At 49.8% G+C, this 18,976-nt stretch overlaps 1 protein-coding gene across 2 annotated transcripts in view; it reads left to right on the top strand.

Moving 5' to 3' along the window:
• Positions 1 to 764: 764 nt before the first annotated feature.
• MXI1 (MAX interactor 1, dimerization protein) overlaps positions 765 to 18,976 on the top strand; it is a 59,300-nt gene continuing 41,088 nt past the window's right edge. The window contains exons 1-2 of one of the 2 annotated variants that reach the window (XM_068139399.1): positions 765 to 1,077; positions 12,341 to 12,473. In XM_068139399.1, coding sequence (XP_067995500.1) covers positions 891 to 1,077; positions 12,341 to 12,473 — 320 coding nt within the window. In that variant the 5' untranslated portion in view covers positions 765 to 890. Of the gene's footprint in view, positions 1,078 to 11,142; positions 11,651 to 12,340; positions 12,474 to 18,976 lie in introns of those variants that run through there. The other variant, XM_068139400.1, reaches the window with a different exon arrangement.

Raw genomic sequence — 18,976 nt, 5'->3', positions numbered from 1 at the left:
CTGCGGCACAGGTGCTCTTTCTCCACTTGCCTGGCTGCAAAACAAGGGTGAAATAAGGATACACCCTAGGCACGGTGTGCCCAGCCCTGACCCCGGATCTGCAGGGATGGACAGGGTCTGGGAGGAGCTGGTGCACCCTCTGCCTGCTCTCCGTCTTTCATTTGATTTGGAAAGAGATAATCTATTAATTGCCCACAGTCGGCTTTCTGGAGGGCACTGCTCAAAAAAAGGAAGGAATTTGGTGTTGAACTATGGATGTGCTGTGCTAATGGGTCCATCGGAGTTACAGGCTGTGTCTGCAGCACTGGCCCCCAAGACTGGGTGTAGCAGAGGCACCCGGCCCGGAGGTCGCCCTGGGTCCCTGAGCAGGGAACAACCTTCGGACAGTAACAGGAGTTGCACGGGATGACAGGGGGCACGGTGGGCCTGGCCATGCCTCTCCGTTGCAGCAGCGTTCCCACTGGCATAGCCAGAACCATGCCAGCATCCCCGGTGCCACCACGGCCAGCGCCACAACTCCCCTGTTTCCAGTGGGTCATTTGCCTCTGGGGAGGGTGCAAAGCATCCCGGAATTGCTGGTCTGCCACTGGTCCCCCCAGCCCCGGACAAGCCTGCCCCAGCGCCTCCGGCCGCTTCACACCGCCCCCCCCACCCCACGCCCCGTCCCCGAGAGCCCTGCAGCCGCCGGCGCTCGCACTCCGCAGGCGCGGCCGGGCCGGGCCGCCCCGCCGAGTCGCGGGGGGGGCGGGACGGCGGCGGCCCGTGGGGCGGCAGAGCGCCGGGGCGGACGGCAGCGCTAGGACCGCGGCGGCCGCCGGGCTCGCCGTCAGACGGACAGACGGACAGACGCGCACGCAGCGCCGCACAGGGAGGCGGCAACGCGGCGGGACATGGGGAAGCGCGGCCGGCCGCGGAGGGAACCGCGGGGCGCAGAGGGGGCGGCCGGCGGGGCCCGGTGCCCCCTTGGGGACATCTGCAACACGAGCCCCGCGGCGGGCATGGACACCTTCCTCTACAATGTGCAGGTGCTGCTGGAGGCCGCCAGCTATCTGGAGCGGATCGAGAAGGAGAATAAAAGTAAGTGCGGGCTTGGGGCCGGGCGAGTGCGTGACCGGCGCAAGGAGGGGTGTGGAGGGGAGAAAAATATAACAGCTCAAACTTTTGGCTCGCTGCAGAGGCCGGGCGCACAGTGACAAAGGGCGCCAGGGCCGTCTTGCACCCCCCGTGGCGGAGGCACGCGTGGGACACCCCCTCCGCGCTCTCCCCTTCCCCACGACTGGGAGGCCAGGACCGGGGGGAAAGTTTGGGATGGAAAGCGGAGCGGAACGGCGCGGGGGCAGCACAGACATCTCCGCTTCTCAGGGCTCGGCGGATAGTGGATGGGGCCTCGAAAGGGTCCGGAGGGCCCCGCGGGGAGCCAGAGCCGGTGGCAGAGCCGGAGCGGCGAGGAAGGAGGCGGTGACACGTCCCCGCTCCCCCCGCCGGGGCATGGGCAGAGTCACGTAGGCAAGCGGCAGCGCTCGCCAGGTAGCCGACGGGGAGGAGAGGGGAGTAGAGGGCAGGGCAGGGCAAGGCGAGCGCCCGGTGCGGGGCGGCGGTCACCCGCACCGCCGAGCCTCCTATTCCGCGGGAGCGGAGGGTGCGCGTAGCCTGCGCCTTTCCCCCACGGAGCGATGTCTCGATTGAGGCGCGAGCTGCGAGGGACAGCGGCAGTGTTGGGAACAAGCGCGCCGGGAACAAAGGGGCCGGCGAGTCCCCCGCGGCGGTGCGCGCCCGCGGAACCCCCCGCGCCGAGCGGACACTCGCGGCCCCGCGGCGCTGCGCCCGCCGGCGCCCCGCCTCGGCGGCCACATGGTTCGCACATGGAGGCAGAGCGCCGCGTTGATTGGAGGCTGTCGCCCGAGGGGCGGGGCCGAGAGGCCCTCTCCGCCAATGCACGGCGCCGGGGTCCCCCGTGTGACGTCACGCGTTGCCGAGCGGTGCGCGGAGCGGACGCGGAGCGGAGCCGAGCCGGCGGCGGGGGGGGGGACCACTGTTCCCCCGGGGAGGGGTCACATACAAACGCCGCTCCGATCCCCCACCGGCGCGTTGCCGTTGTTTAGCTTCGATTCCCCTGTTATTCTTTCAGTCTGTGTTTTGTTTTTATTTTTAAAAAATAACAATTTCTTCTTTATTCCTCGCTTTCCTCCCCAGTTTTCTTTTCCCCCGCTTTCCTCCTCTTCACGGAGCGTGTGTTGCGTTTCGTTTTCCGTTTAACTTTACAAAGGGATGATCGAGACCCTAACGGCGCGTCTCCGTCACCCTTTCCGCGCTGCCCGTCCCCATGGCCGCTGTAGGTCCCGCGCAGGTGACGCTGTAGGATGCCCTTGTTCTGCGGGAACAGCTGCGTACACGCAGGCTTCCAGGGAAGGGGGTCCCGCTGCAGAGAAGCTGCTCTGCCGCTCAAGCCGCTGTGTCGATGGGCCGAGAGCCCTTCTTGTCCGCTCGCCCTGAACAGATCCCGGCTGCTTTTCTGTTTTTCGAAAGCTGAATCGTGCGGGAGCAGGGTGGGTTGTTTTTCTCTCACCTGCTAATTGTTGTTTCGTAATGAATCTGCAAAGCCGTGCGTCTGAGCTGAGCAGCACCGCGGCCGGCGGCTGCGAGCAGGAGAATGACAGGAGCTCCCAGCAAAAAAACGGGTTTGCGTGTGAAAGCAGCATGACTGCTGCTTTGGAAATCAAGTGTGAGACCGCTGGCTCGGTTTGTTTTGTTGTTTTTGCTTTAGGAGCCCTCCTGTCTGGAAGGGAAACTGTACAAATTGTGCGGGGGTTGGGGGGGGAGGGAGTGGGATAGATAGAATTTTCTTGCCGTTGAAATGGATGGTACCTAATCTTTCATATGTTCCATTTTTAAAAAATCATCATTTTATGCAGTTCCTTGTTTGAAACTGGAAAACAAGCAGAACAGCAAGACACAGTATTCTTTTTATTGCTGACTTTTGAAAGGAGGGGTTTGCATCCAAGCAGCTCCATTCCCGCAAGCTTGTTTTCACTGAAGCTTTACACTAGCAATCACCATGGTCTATATAGTACTGAAAATCCTCACTTCTATTAGGCAATTTTGCAAAACCTTTCCACATTTTAGTTTGGAATCAGGACATTCTAGGTTGGAAAGTCCCATTTAACCGAAGGTTTAACTATTGGACGTGCCGTTCAGAACGTGACCGTCATAAACCAGGCAGCTTTTATGAGTTGCTCCCAAACAAAGAAAAATGCTGCTTGGATTGGAGAGCAATCTCCAAGCATGATGGGCCCTATCTAGGCTGAGGAATGCCCACAGAAGCAGGAGAGCTCTGTCCTAATGTATATACATAGTCTCACTGGGAAGATATTTGCATGTGGAGCTCAGGTTAATGCACCAAGAGGATACGATGCCCTTTCACGTGCCAGCGCAGGAGTGGTTGCTCATAGCACCCTGTGCTGGCTGCCTGGCAGAGATGTTGGTAATGGTTGGTCACTTCTCATTACATCCAACCTGGCAATTAACAGTAACAGAGGAGACCAGCTCAAAAAAGTTTGGTGATGGAGATGGCGTCCAAAGTTGGTCACAGGCAGGCTTGGTGCTTGTCTGCTTCCTGCAGGATGCCCAGATCGTTTGACTGTGGTGTCACGCAGGGCTGTAACAAGCTGTTTTGGTGTTAGTCCCATCAGGAGGGTGGCTGAGTCACAGCCCTGTTGTGCAGGGTGTTGTACGTGCTGAGGAATGGCAGTGCCCTGCCCCAAGGAAATGCAGTCTTAAAAAAACAGAGGTGACAGGTACGTGTTTGTCTCCTCCTGGCCAGGACAGGGAATGGGAACAGGGCTGGGTCAAGCAAGGAAGAAACACCAGGATGCTGGCTGGGATCAGAATCATAGCTGTGTGGGAGCTGAAGGGATTTGGAGCCAAAGGCAGGAATTTTAAGGAAGGGCTATTATTGTTGGGTGAGCTCAGGTGGTTTTCTCAGTTTTATGCAGTTTCTGGTAAACCACACTTGCTGTCTGCATTTTTTCTTCCAAGCCTTTCATGGCTGTACCAGGTTACTCGTCTTTTTAGTGCTGTCCCAAGCAAGAGTGGGTGCTGTTTGGTAGAGGCCCCCCCCGAGAGGCAGAGGCAACCCTGTCTAATGGGGATCGAAACTCTCAGATATCCCAGAGTATGACTGTCACACCTTTAGGTAATAGAGGAGGAGCGACAAGGCCCTTTTCAGCCCTCAGCACACACCACTTTGCCACCACTGCCTGCAGATCAGTGGTATGATATGGGATGTGGAGCTTGCCATGTCTAGGGCAGGATTTTCAGTTAAGGCAGGAATTTCCTACCTGCTTGGTGCTCAGGGAGAAACAAGGAGGTGATTTTTTTTACATTTATAGGTCCCACATCCCTTTTTCGTGGTCAAGAATAGTTGCAGAGGGTCCACAGTTTGGCTGGGAACAGAACCGCAGGGCTGAGAGCCATTGAGCAGAGTAGGATATACCATCCAGAGCTATGGCTGGGGGAGAGTATGCTTCAGGAAAGGGCACTTTCAACACCGGCACTGAAACCACCTTCATAATATTCACTCACCTTTACCAAAACAAACAAAAAAAGAATACACATTTTCTGTAGTAGGGTATGGTGAATGAGGGAGGCTAGAGTCTTGTTATCAGGCTGCTTGGGTAAACTGGAGTACTTTGGCTACTGAAATATAACAGAATTATTTTTTCAGCTGAGCCTCTAAAAGGAATAACAGTGCTGCCTGCTTGCTGCAGTTCTCATGGCGAGACTGCAAAACCCAATCCCAGCACACCTTGCTAGCTGGCAAGTACAGGTTTCCAAATGACCTGTTTCTAGAAATTTAAGCTTGGTATCTAAGGAAAAGAAACAGCATGGGGAAAAAAAATTACACTGGCTGTTTTCAGAAATGAAAGTTGTGCTGAGGGCAGATGAGTTGCTGCGTCTGTAACCTCTGCAAATGCCATTTCATGAATAAGCATGGCTGGAAATCTACCAGCTGAAATGCTGGCGTTTGGAAGATGTTTTCAGAGAGACCTGGAGTAAACTCAGCTGAGGCTTAGTGTGTGCCAAGCATCCCCTTTGTGTGTATGAACTCATGCTCTTGCCAGTAGGAGTTGCGTAAACACACGATGAATTCTTAGGATATGATGACTTATCTGTAATAGACATGGTATGTAATATATACTGATCTCACTACAGATACAGACCTCTGTTGCCATACCCTCCTCTCAAAGTATGAAGGCCAGCCAACCAGTGTAACAGCAGTGACCTTATTCACAAGTCTAGTAGAGGTGTGTGGGAATGGGACAGTGGACTGTGGCCCCTCACAGAAGATAACTAGATCTTCTTCAAGTGCTGGCTTCTAACCGGGAATGACAAATAAATGACCTTAGATTTGTCCTTTGCTCCTCAATAATCCTCTCTCTTAAGTCAGGAGCAGAAAACTGAGCCTTGAGGGTGAGTCAACAGTATCTTCATCATGTGGCTCCCTTCTGTTGTTCATGTGCTGTTTGGGTGTTTTGTTTTGTTTTTTTGACAAACCAAAGTAAAGAAGTATCAGAAACCTGTAATTAGTGGAAGGCAGAAGGAGTCAAAACTATCTTCAGTTTGTATGTAGAGCTCCCACTGAATCGATGAGATCTGAAGATGTGGCTCAAGGTCAGTATTGATGTTCTCGGATCTTACAGCGATGTGATACGTGAAGCAGAACTGGGCTCCTCCATTCATATGTATTTTCATCCAGCTCACAATAAACCCTTTTCATTCCTCTTGGTTCGTGACCTGGCCCCATTGATTCATGTGTTTGCCACTTCCAGGTTGGGTTATTTTGACTCATGCTATTTGGTCCTTAGCATAAAATTCAGAAGGAAGCCACAGCGGGAGAAATGATGGTGCAGAGGTAAACCCATGGGACTGTGCCAGAAGCACTGCTGAGAACTGATCACATCCTTGTCAGCAGAGCATCCTGAGAGCTGGTGGAGAAGCACCTTCTGCTCTTGGCTGGAGAATCCTACCTTCTTCCTGTTGCATTTTTTTTCTCATGGGAGGTGCTTTGACTTATTTCACAGGTGGGTCAGTGAAGTGACTTGAACAGAGTCACAGAATAAATCACTGACTCTGAGTAAACTGGGGCACAGCACAGGTCTGCAAACAGAGCAACACCTCTCCCAGAGGAAAGGAGCAAATAGCCCAAAGAGATGGAGCACCTGTGGCTTTTGTCTTCCTGATTCGTAGAGCTTGGTCTTTAAATCAGAGTGAGGTATATGGCATGTGCTTTATTCCTGTTCAGACTCTTGGATATCCAGGTGGTTTGGCTCTGAGATTTGTCTGTCCTCACCAATGGATGGGTTCCAAGCACCAGTGGGAGTGCTGAAAGGGATTATCTGATGCCTTGTGAAAGAATGAGGCTCCTGGATGAGAAATGAGGCCACATTCTATAGGCAGTGTAGGTCCCTTGATGAAGGTACTGCGAACATTAGAAGGGTGTTGAGTAGGCAGAACTTGGGATGTTCTCCAGCCCGCTGCTACACGTCCTCCAATACTGAGCTGTTACAGTCATGAGTACAAGAATAGAGACCTGTGTTCTACAGTGCGTGCTGGTAGATGGGATGTTCAGGTATGCCAGAGCTGTTGTACCCCTAGGTAGAAAAACAGGGGAGTTACATGGATCTCCCATCTCCAGAAATTTGGGAAATCAGTGAATCTTATCACTAATATGAAAGCATCTGTGAATGACTCCTGTTATGGATCTCTATTCATGCCTTGGTTGAAGGAGTGTTAGGTTTCAAGGCTTTAAAAGCAGTATTAAGAATTTGCAGGATTTGTGTGAAGGTGTGCAAATGAAGCTCTTGCAACTGTTGCCATCTTTATGTTCCTCCTGGAGGCTGCAAAGAGTTGAGAACAGAGGATTTTAAAGAAAGCCAAAGAAGGGATGGAAAATGAGGCAGTTGAACCAAAAGGATTGCTCTTATTGATGGTAACATAGATGTCGCAAAGCATTGTGTTATTTCTGAGCCTTGCGTTCAAAGCAAAGGGTTGGGCGTCTCGGTTTGAGAGCTGTGTTCCTGTTCCACCTCTGGCCTAGGGTGTGTCTTCATGTGAGTGATTATGCAGCTTACACCTCAGTTTCCCTTCCTGCAGAGTGGAAAGAAAAGAGCTAAAGTTGTCGTAGGCTTGAGAAGCTTAAAACATTACTTTCTGGAAAGCTCTTTGAAGATTTCCCCGACGGAAGATGCAAGTGATGGTGATGTTGGTAAAAAACGGACCACATCTGTTCTACTTGATTAAAACAGTACAGTAGCATTTCAGATGTAAATATTAATTGATTTCTGCACTGCAGATTTCTTCTTGGATATTTAAATTGTTGCTAAGGAGGAGGGAAAGGCTATCAGGGAGATTAACAAATCCATTATTAAGGCTGGAAATGGAGGGCTGCCGAAGTGCCATTTAATAAAATGTAAAAAGCCCCTTTCTAAAGGGCGAAGCAGCAGAACACACAATGAAAGTGAATCACAGCTGCCAGAAGGGATGCCAAGCAGCAAGCACTTATAATCAGAAAACTGTACTTACAGATCATTCGAAGCCACTAAATTAAATGATCTCATTCTCCCCTAGAATACTCTTCCCTTAGCCCTTCTCCAGTGTTGCCCGTGGATTACTCAAACCACATTTAAAATTTACTTGGGGGGGACTTTCGGTCAGCAGTTGAATAGCATCAGGCCTCTTGCCATTCACTTTCCATCCACTTTTGTTTCTGTCACATACAACTCTGGCATTTTGCAGACTGACCTGCCCACACAACCACTTGGGATGGCAACGGAAGGATTTTGCAGATCTGCTGAGGCTCTGTGGTTGGCTTGCCTGACTCTTCAGGGCTCCTTCTTTGGGAAGATGTCCCACAGTTTATTCTCAAATTTGTCTTTGTTTCACACAGATTTTTTTTTCTAATTGTGCATTGTTTACTTCAAAGACTTGGAAGCTGAGCTGATGTGTAAATGGAAGAGCTGATCCTACATCATTTCACACGCAACTGACCCTGCTGCTACTTCATTCCAGCGCCGATTTAATTTACCATGTGTTTCAGTGTCCTCCTCCTTTTGTACTCCCTTATTTTGTATCTTGAGCGAGCTTCAGGAGGCTGACTCTTTGCTACAATCCTAAACTACCCCTTCATTTTCTAGCTATGGCTTTCCCCATTTAATCCCTAAAGCGGCATCACGTATCTCCATATGTGCCACCAAAAAACCCCCTAGTGTTGGTGGATGCTGACAAGAATCTGTCTTGCAGGGATTTGGGGGATTCACCATGGGTGTTTTGGGGGATTGTGGTGAGGCATGTGTTAATGTTCAGTATTTCTGATCCCAAGAGGCAAATGGCTCCCCGGTTTTGGAAGCGAGTAGAGGCAGCACAGTTAGAGCCCAGAAATGCTCTTGCGTTAACTCCGCTGTCGGGGAGCAGTGTGTGCACCTGTGTCCTTTTTCCTTTGTGAGCAGTCCAAGATCATGTAAGTACTCCCCGAGACTGCTCAGACGCCAAACGTTCCATGTGCTTTTAACAATCTGCTCTATTGGCAGTTTCCAGTGTAGAAAAAAAAAAGAGGTCAGGAGAGAGAGAATATTTCCTTCCTTGAGTTCTCCGCCCCTCCAAAAGCTAGTTTTAACAAGTGCTGTGGTCTGGCTCAGTGTAGGCGCTTGAATGGAGGCTGTCCTGCCTGAGCGAGGACTGGGGCTTCCATTTCCGCACTGCAGAAGGAGGGAAGTGTGTCCCTGAAGGTATCCCAGCTGCCTTTATTCTTCAACTATCCCATCTTAAGAGAAACAAAACAAATCAACCCTTTGAGACTCAGAAGTGAAAAGGGCTGTATAAGAACTGAATAGTGCTATTATTTTTACCTCCATCAGCTGCAAGCCTGCAGTTTTCTGAGGAAACCTCAGAAATGGTGAATCAGCAAAATGTGTTTAAATAAGAGTTAGCTCCCCTGAATCCCCTTTTTTTTTCAGGCCTTCTCCAGTGCTGCCAACTCTTGCTCTCTTCGTCATGAATCTCCTGCTATTTTGTGCTTTGCTTAAAGCTCTTGCTACCAGAAACAAGCCATTGACAATCCCAGCTTTTGTGTGTTTTTTTTTAAAGGTACATTTCCAGCTTTCATTCTGACAGATGAATGCTTGCAAATGTAACCAGTCACAGCTTTTTTGAAGGTTGAGATCCATGAAACACCCCCCCTGTTTGAACTACACATTAAAGAAAAAATAATCATTGGAGATGATCAGTATCGATTTAGAGATTCAGATTTTTGCTCCAGATGTTCTGATTCTGGTTTTTAATGTTCTCCTATTGTTGAATCATGGAATCAGCCAGGTTGGAAGAGACCTCCAAGCTCATCCAGTCCAACCTATTGTCCAGCCCTATCCAATCAACTGGACCATGGAACTAAGTGCCTCATCCAGTCTTTTCTTGAAGATCTCCAGGGATGGCAACTCCATCACCTCCCTAGGCAGCCCATTCTGATGGCAAATCACTCTCTCTGTGAAGAACTTCTTCCTAACATCCAGCCTGAACCTCCCCTGGCACAACTTGAGACTGTGTTCTCATTCTGTTGCTGGTTGCCTGGAAGAACAGACCGACCCCCACCTGGCTACAACCTCCCTTCAGGTAGCTGTAGACATCAATGAGGTCTCCCCTGAGCCTCCTCTTCTCCAGGCTAAACAACCCCTGCTCCCTTAGAAATGGCAATCTTGGAGACAAAATGAACAAAGAATTCAAGCCAAGAGCAGGCCTATCTTGTTCATTAAATGACCAAAGGGAATAGTACTCATATGAAGAGGGAGATCCCTCAATAAATCAAATATTTTAGAGATGGGTATCATACTACTAAATGCTAACAATTTGTTAAGCTCCATTCTAGAAGACTTTAAAGTAGTTGGCAGAATTCAGAGTTCCAGAAGGGATTATGAATGTTTGTACCTGTATGAAAGTCAGGGCATAAGTATGTTATTAAGATGCTGAGAAGAGCAGAGATGGGACTGAAAAGGTGTAGGTGTGACAGTATTTGTTTGAATGTGGAGGTGGTCATCGTTTTTACTTGCTTACCTGCTACTTCAAACATAGAGAGTGGTACATACTGAGATTGCTCTCTGTGACATGTTTTGCCTATGATCTTAAAAAAGGTTGTGTTCCCATTAAAAAATGGGTCTTACTCCTCTGTCTCCCGTCAAAAACACTGTCATCAGAGACTCTGGGTGTGACTTCCCAGAGCCTGGCAACTTTGCTTTTGTTACATCTCTACAGGTGGGATGTGGGGAGCTCCCACCCTGTGGCAGCAGCTTTGTCTTACGTAGCCTTTCGCTGCTTTATCCTTGCCACAGCCCTGACACTCCAACGTGTGGAAAGCCCTGGTGTTTACAAGGAGAGGGATTAAGTGCCTGCGGGTTCTTTCTAGGTGATGGCATGTCTTGCCCCTAGCGTGTTGCTGGAGCATGGAGCTCTGTCGTGCAGACCCTAACTAAGCAAGACATTTTAAAAGTAGTCGTTAAAAACTTTGAAAACCATAGTGTGGCAGGGGGCTGCTGCCCTTGGGTGGCTGCCTCAGATGCAGCGGTGGCAGCCGTGGTGAAAGTCCTCATCCCACCACGGACAGCTGGGCACAGGAACTGTGAGCGCTGCTGGGCTTGCCCTGTGAGCAAGAGAGGAGGACAGAGCGAGCCACTCTCACCTCAGGGCCGGAGCGGGCACGGAGCCGTCATCTCGGGGCCTGTGTTGGCACGCGACCATCTCCTCAGGGCCTGACCGCCGAGACCTCGGGGCCCGCGTGGGCACGAAGCTGTCACCTCAGGCGTGAGGGGAAACAGCCGCTGCCGCGGGGGCGGCCCGGGCCCTCACGCGTGGCTCTCGGCGCTGACCCTGGCCAGTGCCGTCCCGCGGCGCCGGGTCAGCGGGGGAACTACATTTCCCAGTCAGCCCTGCAGCCCGCCCCGCCCCTGCTCCCGTGAGCGCCGGGCGGAGGTAAACAAAGTGGTGCGAGGCGGCGGGGGCGGCGGGGGCGCGGGGCGGGGCGGCCGCGGGGGCTGGTCCCGCCGCGGGGCTGAGGGGCCGGTCCGGGAGGGGGTGAGCCCAGGCAGGGCCCGAGGGGGTTGGATCCTGGCAGGGCCCGAAGTGGGGGTAAATCCAGGCCGGGACCGGTGCGCGGGGGCTGCGCGGCGGGCCGGGCCGGCGTGGGGGTTGCGAGCGCGGGCGGTAGGGACTGGTCTGGGTCAGCAACAGCAACAGCAACAGCTCTGGCCGCGTTGCCTCCCCCAGAGGGAGGATCCGAGTCCCGGTCCTTCCTCCGGTATTTCCTCGCGTGTTCCCTTCCTGCCTCCGTGCGCCCACTCCTCGTCCTCCCAGGAGAGCCGCCCTCCCCCGGGACGAGAGGGCTGTCGGTGTGAGGAGGCCCGGGCACTAGGGAGAGACGGCGATCCCTCGCTCCTCCCCCCCACAGCCGCCCCCGTTTCCAGCGGGGGAGCTGGGAGCGTGGGGGCGGAGGGGGGCTCGGGGTTGCGGAGTCCCCCGGCTGCCGGCCTGGGGGCCATGGAGCAGGTCCAGATGATCAACATCCAGCGGCTGCTGGAGGCGGCCGAGTATCTGGAGCGAAGGGAGAGAGGTAATGAAGGGAGGAGGAGTGCTGGGATAACAGCCCTCCGTGGGGGGGAGTGGGGTTGGGGTCAGAAATCCCCGCGGAGGGGTGAGAGTGACCCTGAAGAAGGAGATCAGAGCGAGTGTTTGCTGGTGGGCTGGTGGTAAATCCCTAACAGCGAGGGATTTGATGAGGGACAGTGCTGACAGGTCCTCCTGGAGGTGGTGGCTGAGGTGGAAGGTCTTTGCAGAGAGGGGAAAATTGCGGTGAATGCGATTTCTGGAAGAAAAAGTGAGCCTTGGTGTTAAAGTCCCCCACTGGGCAGGAGGGACGGTGGCTCTGGCTTTGCGGAGACCTTGTTGGCACAGTGAGATACGTCTGGTTTGCCCGGTTCAGATAGCTTGGACAGGAGAGAGGTGAGGAGAGCTCTAGGCTGTCATATTTTATTTTGATGTTTTCAGGTGTTTGAGTGGTGGTGTCCTTCCTCCAAGGTTGGCAAAGCCTTTATGCTCCCCTTCCTCTGTTCTCTCCACCTCCCAGTCCACTTCCCTCTGAATACATCATCAGTTGTTTCCCTGAGCTGTTGTGGTTAAGGGCCTCCCCATCTAGGCTGACAGGTTTGTGGTGAGGCCTGCTTGCTGACTCTTATTTTATTTTATTTTTAATGAGCCTGTTTTTTGTGTCTTTTTAACGTTCTGCCTGTTGATTCTCATGCAGAGTGTGAACATGGCTATGCCTCGACCTTCCCCTCCGTTCCGAGTCCTGGACTACAAGACCCAAAGCCCACGCGGAGGCTGAGCCGAGCAAGAAAACACAGCGGCAGTGGCAGCACTGCAAGTCTTGCCAACAGGTATGATGTGGGCAGGAAAGTGTGGGGTGCAGGGCTGGCTGACTGGTTGGGAGGATGGAGCTGGAGGGAAAAGCTGGAGGTGGAGGACAGGAACTTACCCTGTGGTGAAAACTTGATGAGTCTGAGTCTGAGCACAGGGTGGTGCAGAGCTGGAGCACACAGGTACAGCATCTCTACTACATCCACAGCCCTGAGAGGAGAGGGGACGTGGGGGAGCTGTATCTGAAGTGGCACTGCCAGCTGACGTTGTGCCAAGGCTCAGATGCTGCAGAGGGAAGGGGAATAGGGAGATCTGTTCATAGGGTTTAGGGAGGAGGTAGGCAACAGCTATTCCCATTATATACAGCTGATGTCTTTCCAACCCAGAAGTCACTGCTTTTAAGGGATAGTGTGCATGCAGCCTGGGTGCTCTGGAATTGTAATGACAGGCATGATTTGAAGCAAGGAAATGATGTTTTGAAACGGATACCCTACAACAAATGGGAGAGAGGGAGATGACTGGCTGCTATGTACAATGTGTTAAAAATTCATTTCAGAGAAACGAAGCTGTCTTTCACTCTGCTTTTCCAGGGCAGTGGGATTTCCCAGCTTTCTAATTGCTTGGTAATTGTAGAACGTCATGGTTTTGACACTTCTCTTATTATACAGTGCCCTGTTTCTTGGTTTCTGCAATCTAGGAGAGATGACAGGATTAAGTCTATCATTGGGTGCTGTGGTGGGATCCCCTCTTGTTCCTGTTCTTTTAGTTTTCTTTTGCTTCCTTCTGTTCAATTGTTCAGATCTTGTTCAGACCTTCTGGGATAGAGAAATTTTAGGAACAGACTGTAATTTTGAAAAGGTAGTTACAAGCTTGCTTTTACTGCAACAAGGCCTGTGCAATCCATAAAATGGTGGCAGGTGGCTCAGGTGAGTAAAGCTTTCTTAAGGCCATTGGGAAGTACCTGTGAAGGCCTAGGGGAAAGGTGTCTTTGCAGTGATTCTGCTTTGGCAGCATTTGGTAATAAAGGTTGTTTGAAGTGATGTTAGGACACTTTGCTGTGGGGAAGTTTGCTTCATCAGGATCAGTGTATCCTAATCTCTTTGTATGCTGCATGTTTGCATATGCTTCCCTCCTTCATCCATCCTCTTAGGATGGCAGGGCAGTTGTAGCTCTTTACTCTTTCACATGAACCAAAATCCCAGTGACTTTGTGTTGGGAAATGCTTGCAAATGCTGAACCAAGATCTGTATTTTTCCCTTCTAGGTTTCTCACATACTATTTTTCCATCCCACACCTCTTTCTCTCAAAGGCCTTTGTCATGGCAACCTGCCCTTCTCCAGAGGAGGGCTGGAAGCACATCCCCCTCAGGAGCTCCTTAGCACCAAATCCAGCAGCCTGTAGGCTGGAGAAGGATGCAGAGCACTCCCCATACCAGGAGTCTGGGCACTCAGCATGCCCTGCCAGCACAGAGCCCCCAGGCACAGCTCTCGGGGGGCACCTTTCTGTGCTGAAATCAGCCCACTAGGCCATTTAGAGTGACAAGCTAAATAGATTGGTATGGAGGAAAAGGCAGCAGAGAAGCAGAAAAGGGGTGTTCTATTTTTTTGTTTGTTTTTTAAACCTTCATTGTACAAGGAATACTGAGGCCAAACTGAATCTGTAGAGCAAGATTGTTAGTGTGTTGCATCCCATGATTGTTTTGGCCTCAGGGAGTGACCAGGGCCAGGTCTACTCCAGGAAGACACTAGAGCAAGTCTTTTGGGGAGCTCAGACCTCACACACCAGAGTTGGAAAGGGGAGTTTCTTTTAGTGCATGTTGTAGCAGCTTGCACTTGCTGTAGGAGATGGCAGGCCTTCCAGATGGCTGCAGTGCCGGGAAGTGACAACTGTGAAGCTCAGGGTGCCTCCAAATGCACTGCAGTGTGTTTTGTGTGATGCTGAGTATAGCATCAGCCTTGTTTAAGGAAGGCTCTGTATCATTCCTTCCTGTTAAAATCAAAGGGACAATTCAGTAAGTTCTGTTTAGTAGAGTCTGAGTGGACTTTGAATTAAATATCAAGCCTTTGATGGAGGGGTAAACTTCTATTTCATGTGTGGACATGAGATTTTTCTTAGATTGCTGCTGTCTGAAAATGTTTCATTAGCATGGAGAAAATACCTCTTTAGATCTGATACAGACCTTGTAAAAGCCCCCTGTAAAAGGGTCTCTCAAGCAACCTTGGCAAAGCACAGTTGTCTTCTATTTATTTTTCTTCTCCTTTATTTATTTATACACATTTAGAAACTGACATGTCTGCACTCTTTCTGGTTGTAGTGCAGGATATTTACAGGTCCTCTTTGATTCATAGTTTGAATCCAGGTATTTCCCTTCAGCAATTTGCAGCCCAGACATGACAGCTCTTTTCTTTCCAACAGCCTCTGTGCTGTCATAGCACAAACACCCAGAAAGTTCTGAGGGACAAACAGCCCAGCTCTGCATGCCAGTGGTGGAGCAGATCTTACAGAACTGTGATGGTCTCCCAGTCCCTGAAAAATAATTATTTTTATATCCCAAACAGAGGAGTTGCGGTGAAGATGGGGGGTGGGGGTGGGGGAAATATCTTACTGTTTCTAATTTACATGATGCATTTTTAAAGAGGGACATTTTGCATCAGGTTGTCTCTCCCTTTGTCTCAGTTGCACAACTGACAGCGTGCAGGTTGCTGCAGAGGGGTTTCCCTTTGCAATCCCTGGGACATTATCTATGGATCTGTAGTGTTCTGCATGGGTATTGTAAAAGCCTAGTGTGGGCATGCTGTGAGTTAAGACCTGAATATATTTAAGAATATGCAGTCTTGCTGCAGTCAGGGATCTTTAGGTACTAAAACTTAGCCACCTTGGAAAATTATGTGGAGAATCACAGCCATTGTTAACTGGACTTCACAATAAACAAGAGAAAGTTGTTAAAAAAACAACCCCAAACCATTTAGCACATAGTTAAAAGCAAAGCCCAAGCAATTTATTTGGCCAGCTCACATAAATTCAACATTAATTTTGCTTTTTAAAAGTTTTCTCTTGAGAAAAATTAGCAGAGATTTATTGTAACATACAGTGCCACTTAATTTAATGTTTGTTCCTTCTGAAGGTATTTCTGGAACAGAAGCTGCCTTGCTAGAGAAGTAAAGGAGTCCATGCTATGAGTATGGTACTATGGATACATTAACTTGCATTCAGTGGTACTGGAAACTGCTCTTGTGGATCCTGCATAGGCAGTTCTGAACAGTTCTAAACAACTGTTCATTATAGCTAGTTAGGATTAGACTGGTTTGATATCTATAAATTTTTGATGGAAATAATTGAGAAGACTTTTTAATCAAGTTAAATCATTGTGTCAGCAGGAAATAAACTAAACAGCAGGGATGCTAAATGATTTTATTCCCCCCTTCCCCCCCCCCCCCCCAATACAGTCAGTGTAATGAAGTTAGGATGTATAAGAACATCTGAAATGATGTTACAACATCAGATTGTAATTTGAGGGGTTTCATTTGTTTATTTATTTAGACTCTCAGCTATGTAGAAATGCCTGCTGGTTTTTGGGTCTGGTCCTGGGGAATTGCCAAGCACCCTCCCAGCAGTGCTAGGAGCCTTCAGCTCTCCCAGGAGGCCTGTGTTGTTAAGGGCACTCAAAGAATCTATTGCTCAGCTCCATGGAGGAGGGTTTGATCTCTGTCCAGTTTCTTTTTCCTTTCATTTTCCTCTCTTCCCATTATCCTCCCTTGTGTCTGAGGCTGCTTCCCAAGGGCGTTTTGGACATCTACAGTCTGACTGCAGGTTGCTGCAGAGCTTGAAATCAGCAGCTCTAATGGGTATGGTAAGGAATTTTGGATATGGTGTCTTGAAAAATCTTAGTGTCTGGGTTTCTTTGCCCTTCTGGCTGTTCTAGTGATGCATTTTCTCTAGTGTTTCCCTCTCCTCTGCCCATTTGATATTTTTTTTTTCCCCCCACACTTGTAAATCCCATCACTTGGTTTTGTGCTGAATCTTCTCTGTAGCCCTTCACTCTCATAACCTTTGAAGCTGTTTTATGAGGATTGGAATGGGGCTGTGCTGTTGAAACCCTCAGGTGTTCTTGGCTTTAAACTTAATTTGCTCACCATGTCCTTGAGCAAAGATGGGGGCAGGTGGATGTGCATAAGGGACCTCATATGCCTTAAGTGATGGCTTAATGTGCCACAGGTTCACAAATGTGGGTGCAGAAGTTGAAAGGATGTGGCATATGTAGCTGCAAGTTAACCTTGGCTGTCTGGTGCATAAGAATGCCTGATTTACCAGAGCAGCAGTGCTGTGCAGCAGTACCTCTCTTTGCAAGGGAGGAGTAGGGGGATTGGTGAACACTTGCTTAAGCATAGTTATAAATATATATATATATATATAAAATACATTAGTTTTTGTTGGAGGAGGTTCATTGCCCTTCCCCCTATTGTGCTAATGGCTGAGTACCTGGCAATTTTCAGTGCTTCTTAGAGCCTCTGGAGTTAGGACAGTGCTGTAATTTCTATTTTACTGGGGGCTGAGTGGTTTGCACATTTTGTGCAAGAAATTCCTGAAAGAGCAAACCACTGTGTCTGCTTTTCTGCACAAAGACCCTACCCCTTTCCTCACGTCCCAAAGAGCTGAGGCTCTTTGTTTACAGCTTTGTTGCTTCCTAGCCTCTGTCAGGTGTTATTTGTTCCTTTGTTTATTTGTTTGTGGACCTTTTTTCCTTTTCTTTTGTTTTCTTAGCCACTTGCACTCATGCTGGATCACACCTTAGTCCACAGCTGGTGGGAGTTGAATTTTGACTTGCTGTGTGTAGGTGGGTTATAATCTGGCCCTTGTATGATATGCTGGGGGTAGAGACTGCTTTCTGTCTCAATCCTTGTAGTAGCAGGGAGCTCTATTCATGGCTCAGGACTTGGCTTTGCTTCATGGAATGCAAATCCACATGTGTAAAACAGAATGGATGAGATCTGCTCTGCTGTGTTTTGATTTATGCCACATTTTGATAATGTACAAATAGTGTGATTACTATCTGGCATCTTCATGCTGCTGTTGAGGTTTTGTCTAGAAATAACTGAAGATGGGGTCTTGCCTTTCAGCAGAGAGTATACATGAATATTCTAGGTAATTTTTCAATAAAGGAAAACCAGACAAGGCTGAACTGTTAAGGGTTGCTTCTCTGTTAGAGATGCTGAGAGGGACTGGCTGTCAGTATTGACTATATACAGGTGTGAGCATGACTTCTTTTTGAGATAGCATAGTGGCAGTTTGAATAGTGGACTGGGAAAATGGGCTGCTGGTCCATGCAGCAGAGGTGGCATCAGCCCTTGTTTAAAATCCCAGTATCTTCTGTAGGTTTGTGCTGGGGTACCATTGATCAGAACAAGTTGTCAGATAGGGCTGTACTGAAATAGCTCAGTCCAGCCTCAACACATCCTATCTGCCTATTTGATGTAATTTGCCCCAGTGTGATCTGTAAATGTAGGCAAGCAAGTCATACTGATGCTGGAGTTCCTGAACCTGCTGGTCCTAAGTTGTGCCCTTCCTTATCTCTACCAGTCTGCATCAGAAGCTGAGATTCTGCCAGTGGTTTTGGGGGGAAAAAACACCCCACATAAGTGAGGTTTTGTATGCAATGTCTATTCAGTGATGGTTGGCTTTGTAGTACTACAGCTGGCAGGTTACCAGGCAAAAAACAGAGGATAAACCTAGCAAATGGCAGGAGAAGCATAAACCCCAGTCCCTGAGGAATGAGGCCCTCAGAGTAGCAGGGCTGATGTAGGAGTTTCCATGGGGGAACCTGCTCTGCTCAACCTAGCAAATGGCAGGAGAAGCATAAACCCCAGTCCCTAAGGAATGAAGCCCTCAGAATAGCAGGGCTGGTGTAGGAGTTTCCATGGGGGAACCTGCTCTGCTCAACCTAGCAAATGGCAGGAGAAGCATAAACCCCAGTCCCTGAGGAATGAGGCCATCAGAACAGCAGGGCTGGTGTAGGAGTTTCCATGGGGGAACCTGCTCTGCTACCCTTTGTCACCTTGTTTGTTTGAATAGCCCTCCAAGCAGAGGCTGCAGAGCTGCAGTGTGTGCTTTCCTTTTTGTATTAATAATAGAGCCATGAGCAGGGAGATGTGTGTAGCAGGGAGTCTATGCAGCAGCCTGTGGTTCTGGGCTGAATTTATACTATGATACCTTCAGCAGATGTAGAATTTAATTTGTAGTCTCTGTCTGAATTGTGTGAAGATGCCTTTGTGTAAACTAGAAGCAGGCCCACTTGTTGATGTTATCTGCAACTTGGCTACAACTCACTGCTGCAGCATCTGTCATGAGTTGTCACTCTCCGAGGCTGAAGGCTTGTGATTCCTTTGAGCTCTCAGATTTGGGGAAAGCCTGCACAGGAGCACTGTTTGGCAGCAGTGGGACTGTCAGGTCTCATGCTGTTCATGTTGCAGCATTCTGCTCTGCTGTGCTCTGCTCTCTTCCCATACATCACTGCTAACAGTGATAG

Source organism: Melanerpes formicivorus, unplaced genomic scaffold, assembly GCF_026170545.1.
Source record: "Melanerpes formicivorus ecotype bairdi unplaced genomic scaffold, bMelFor1.0.p_v2 SCAF_6, whole genome shotgun sequence".
Lineage (NCBI taxonomy): Eukaryota > Metazoa > Chordata > Aves > Piciformes > Picidae > Melanerpes > Melanerpes formicivorus.
This window is presented reverse-complemented; position numbering and strand designations above follow the sequence as displayed.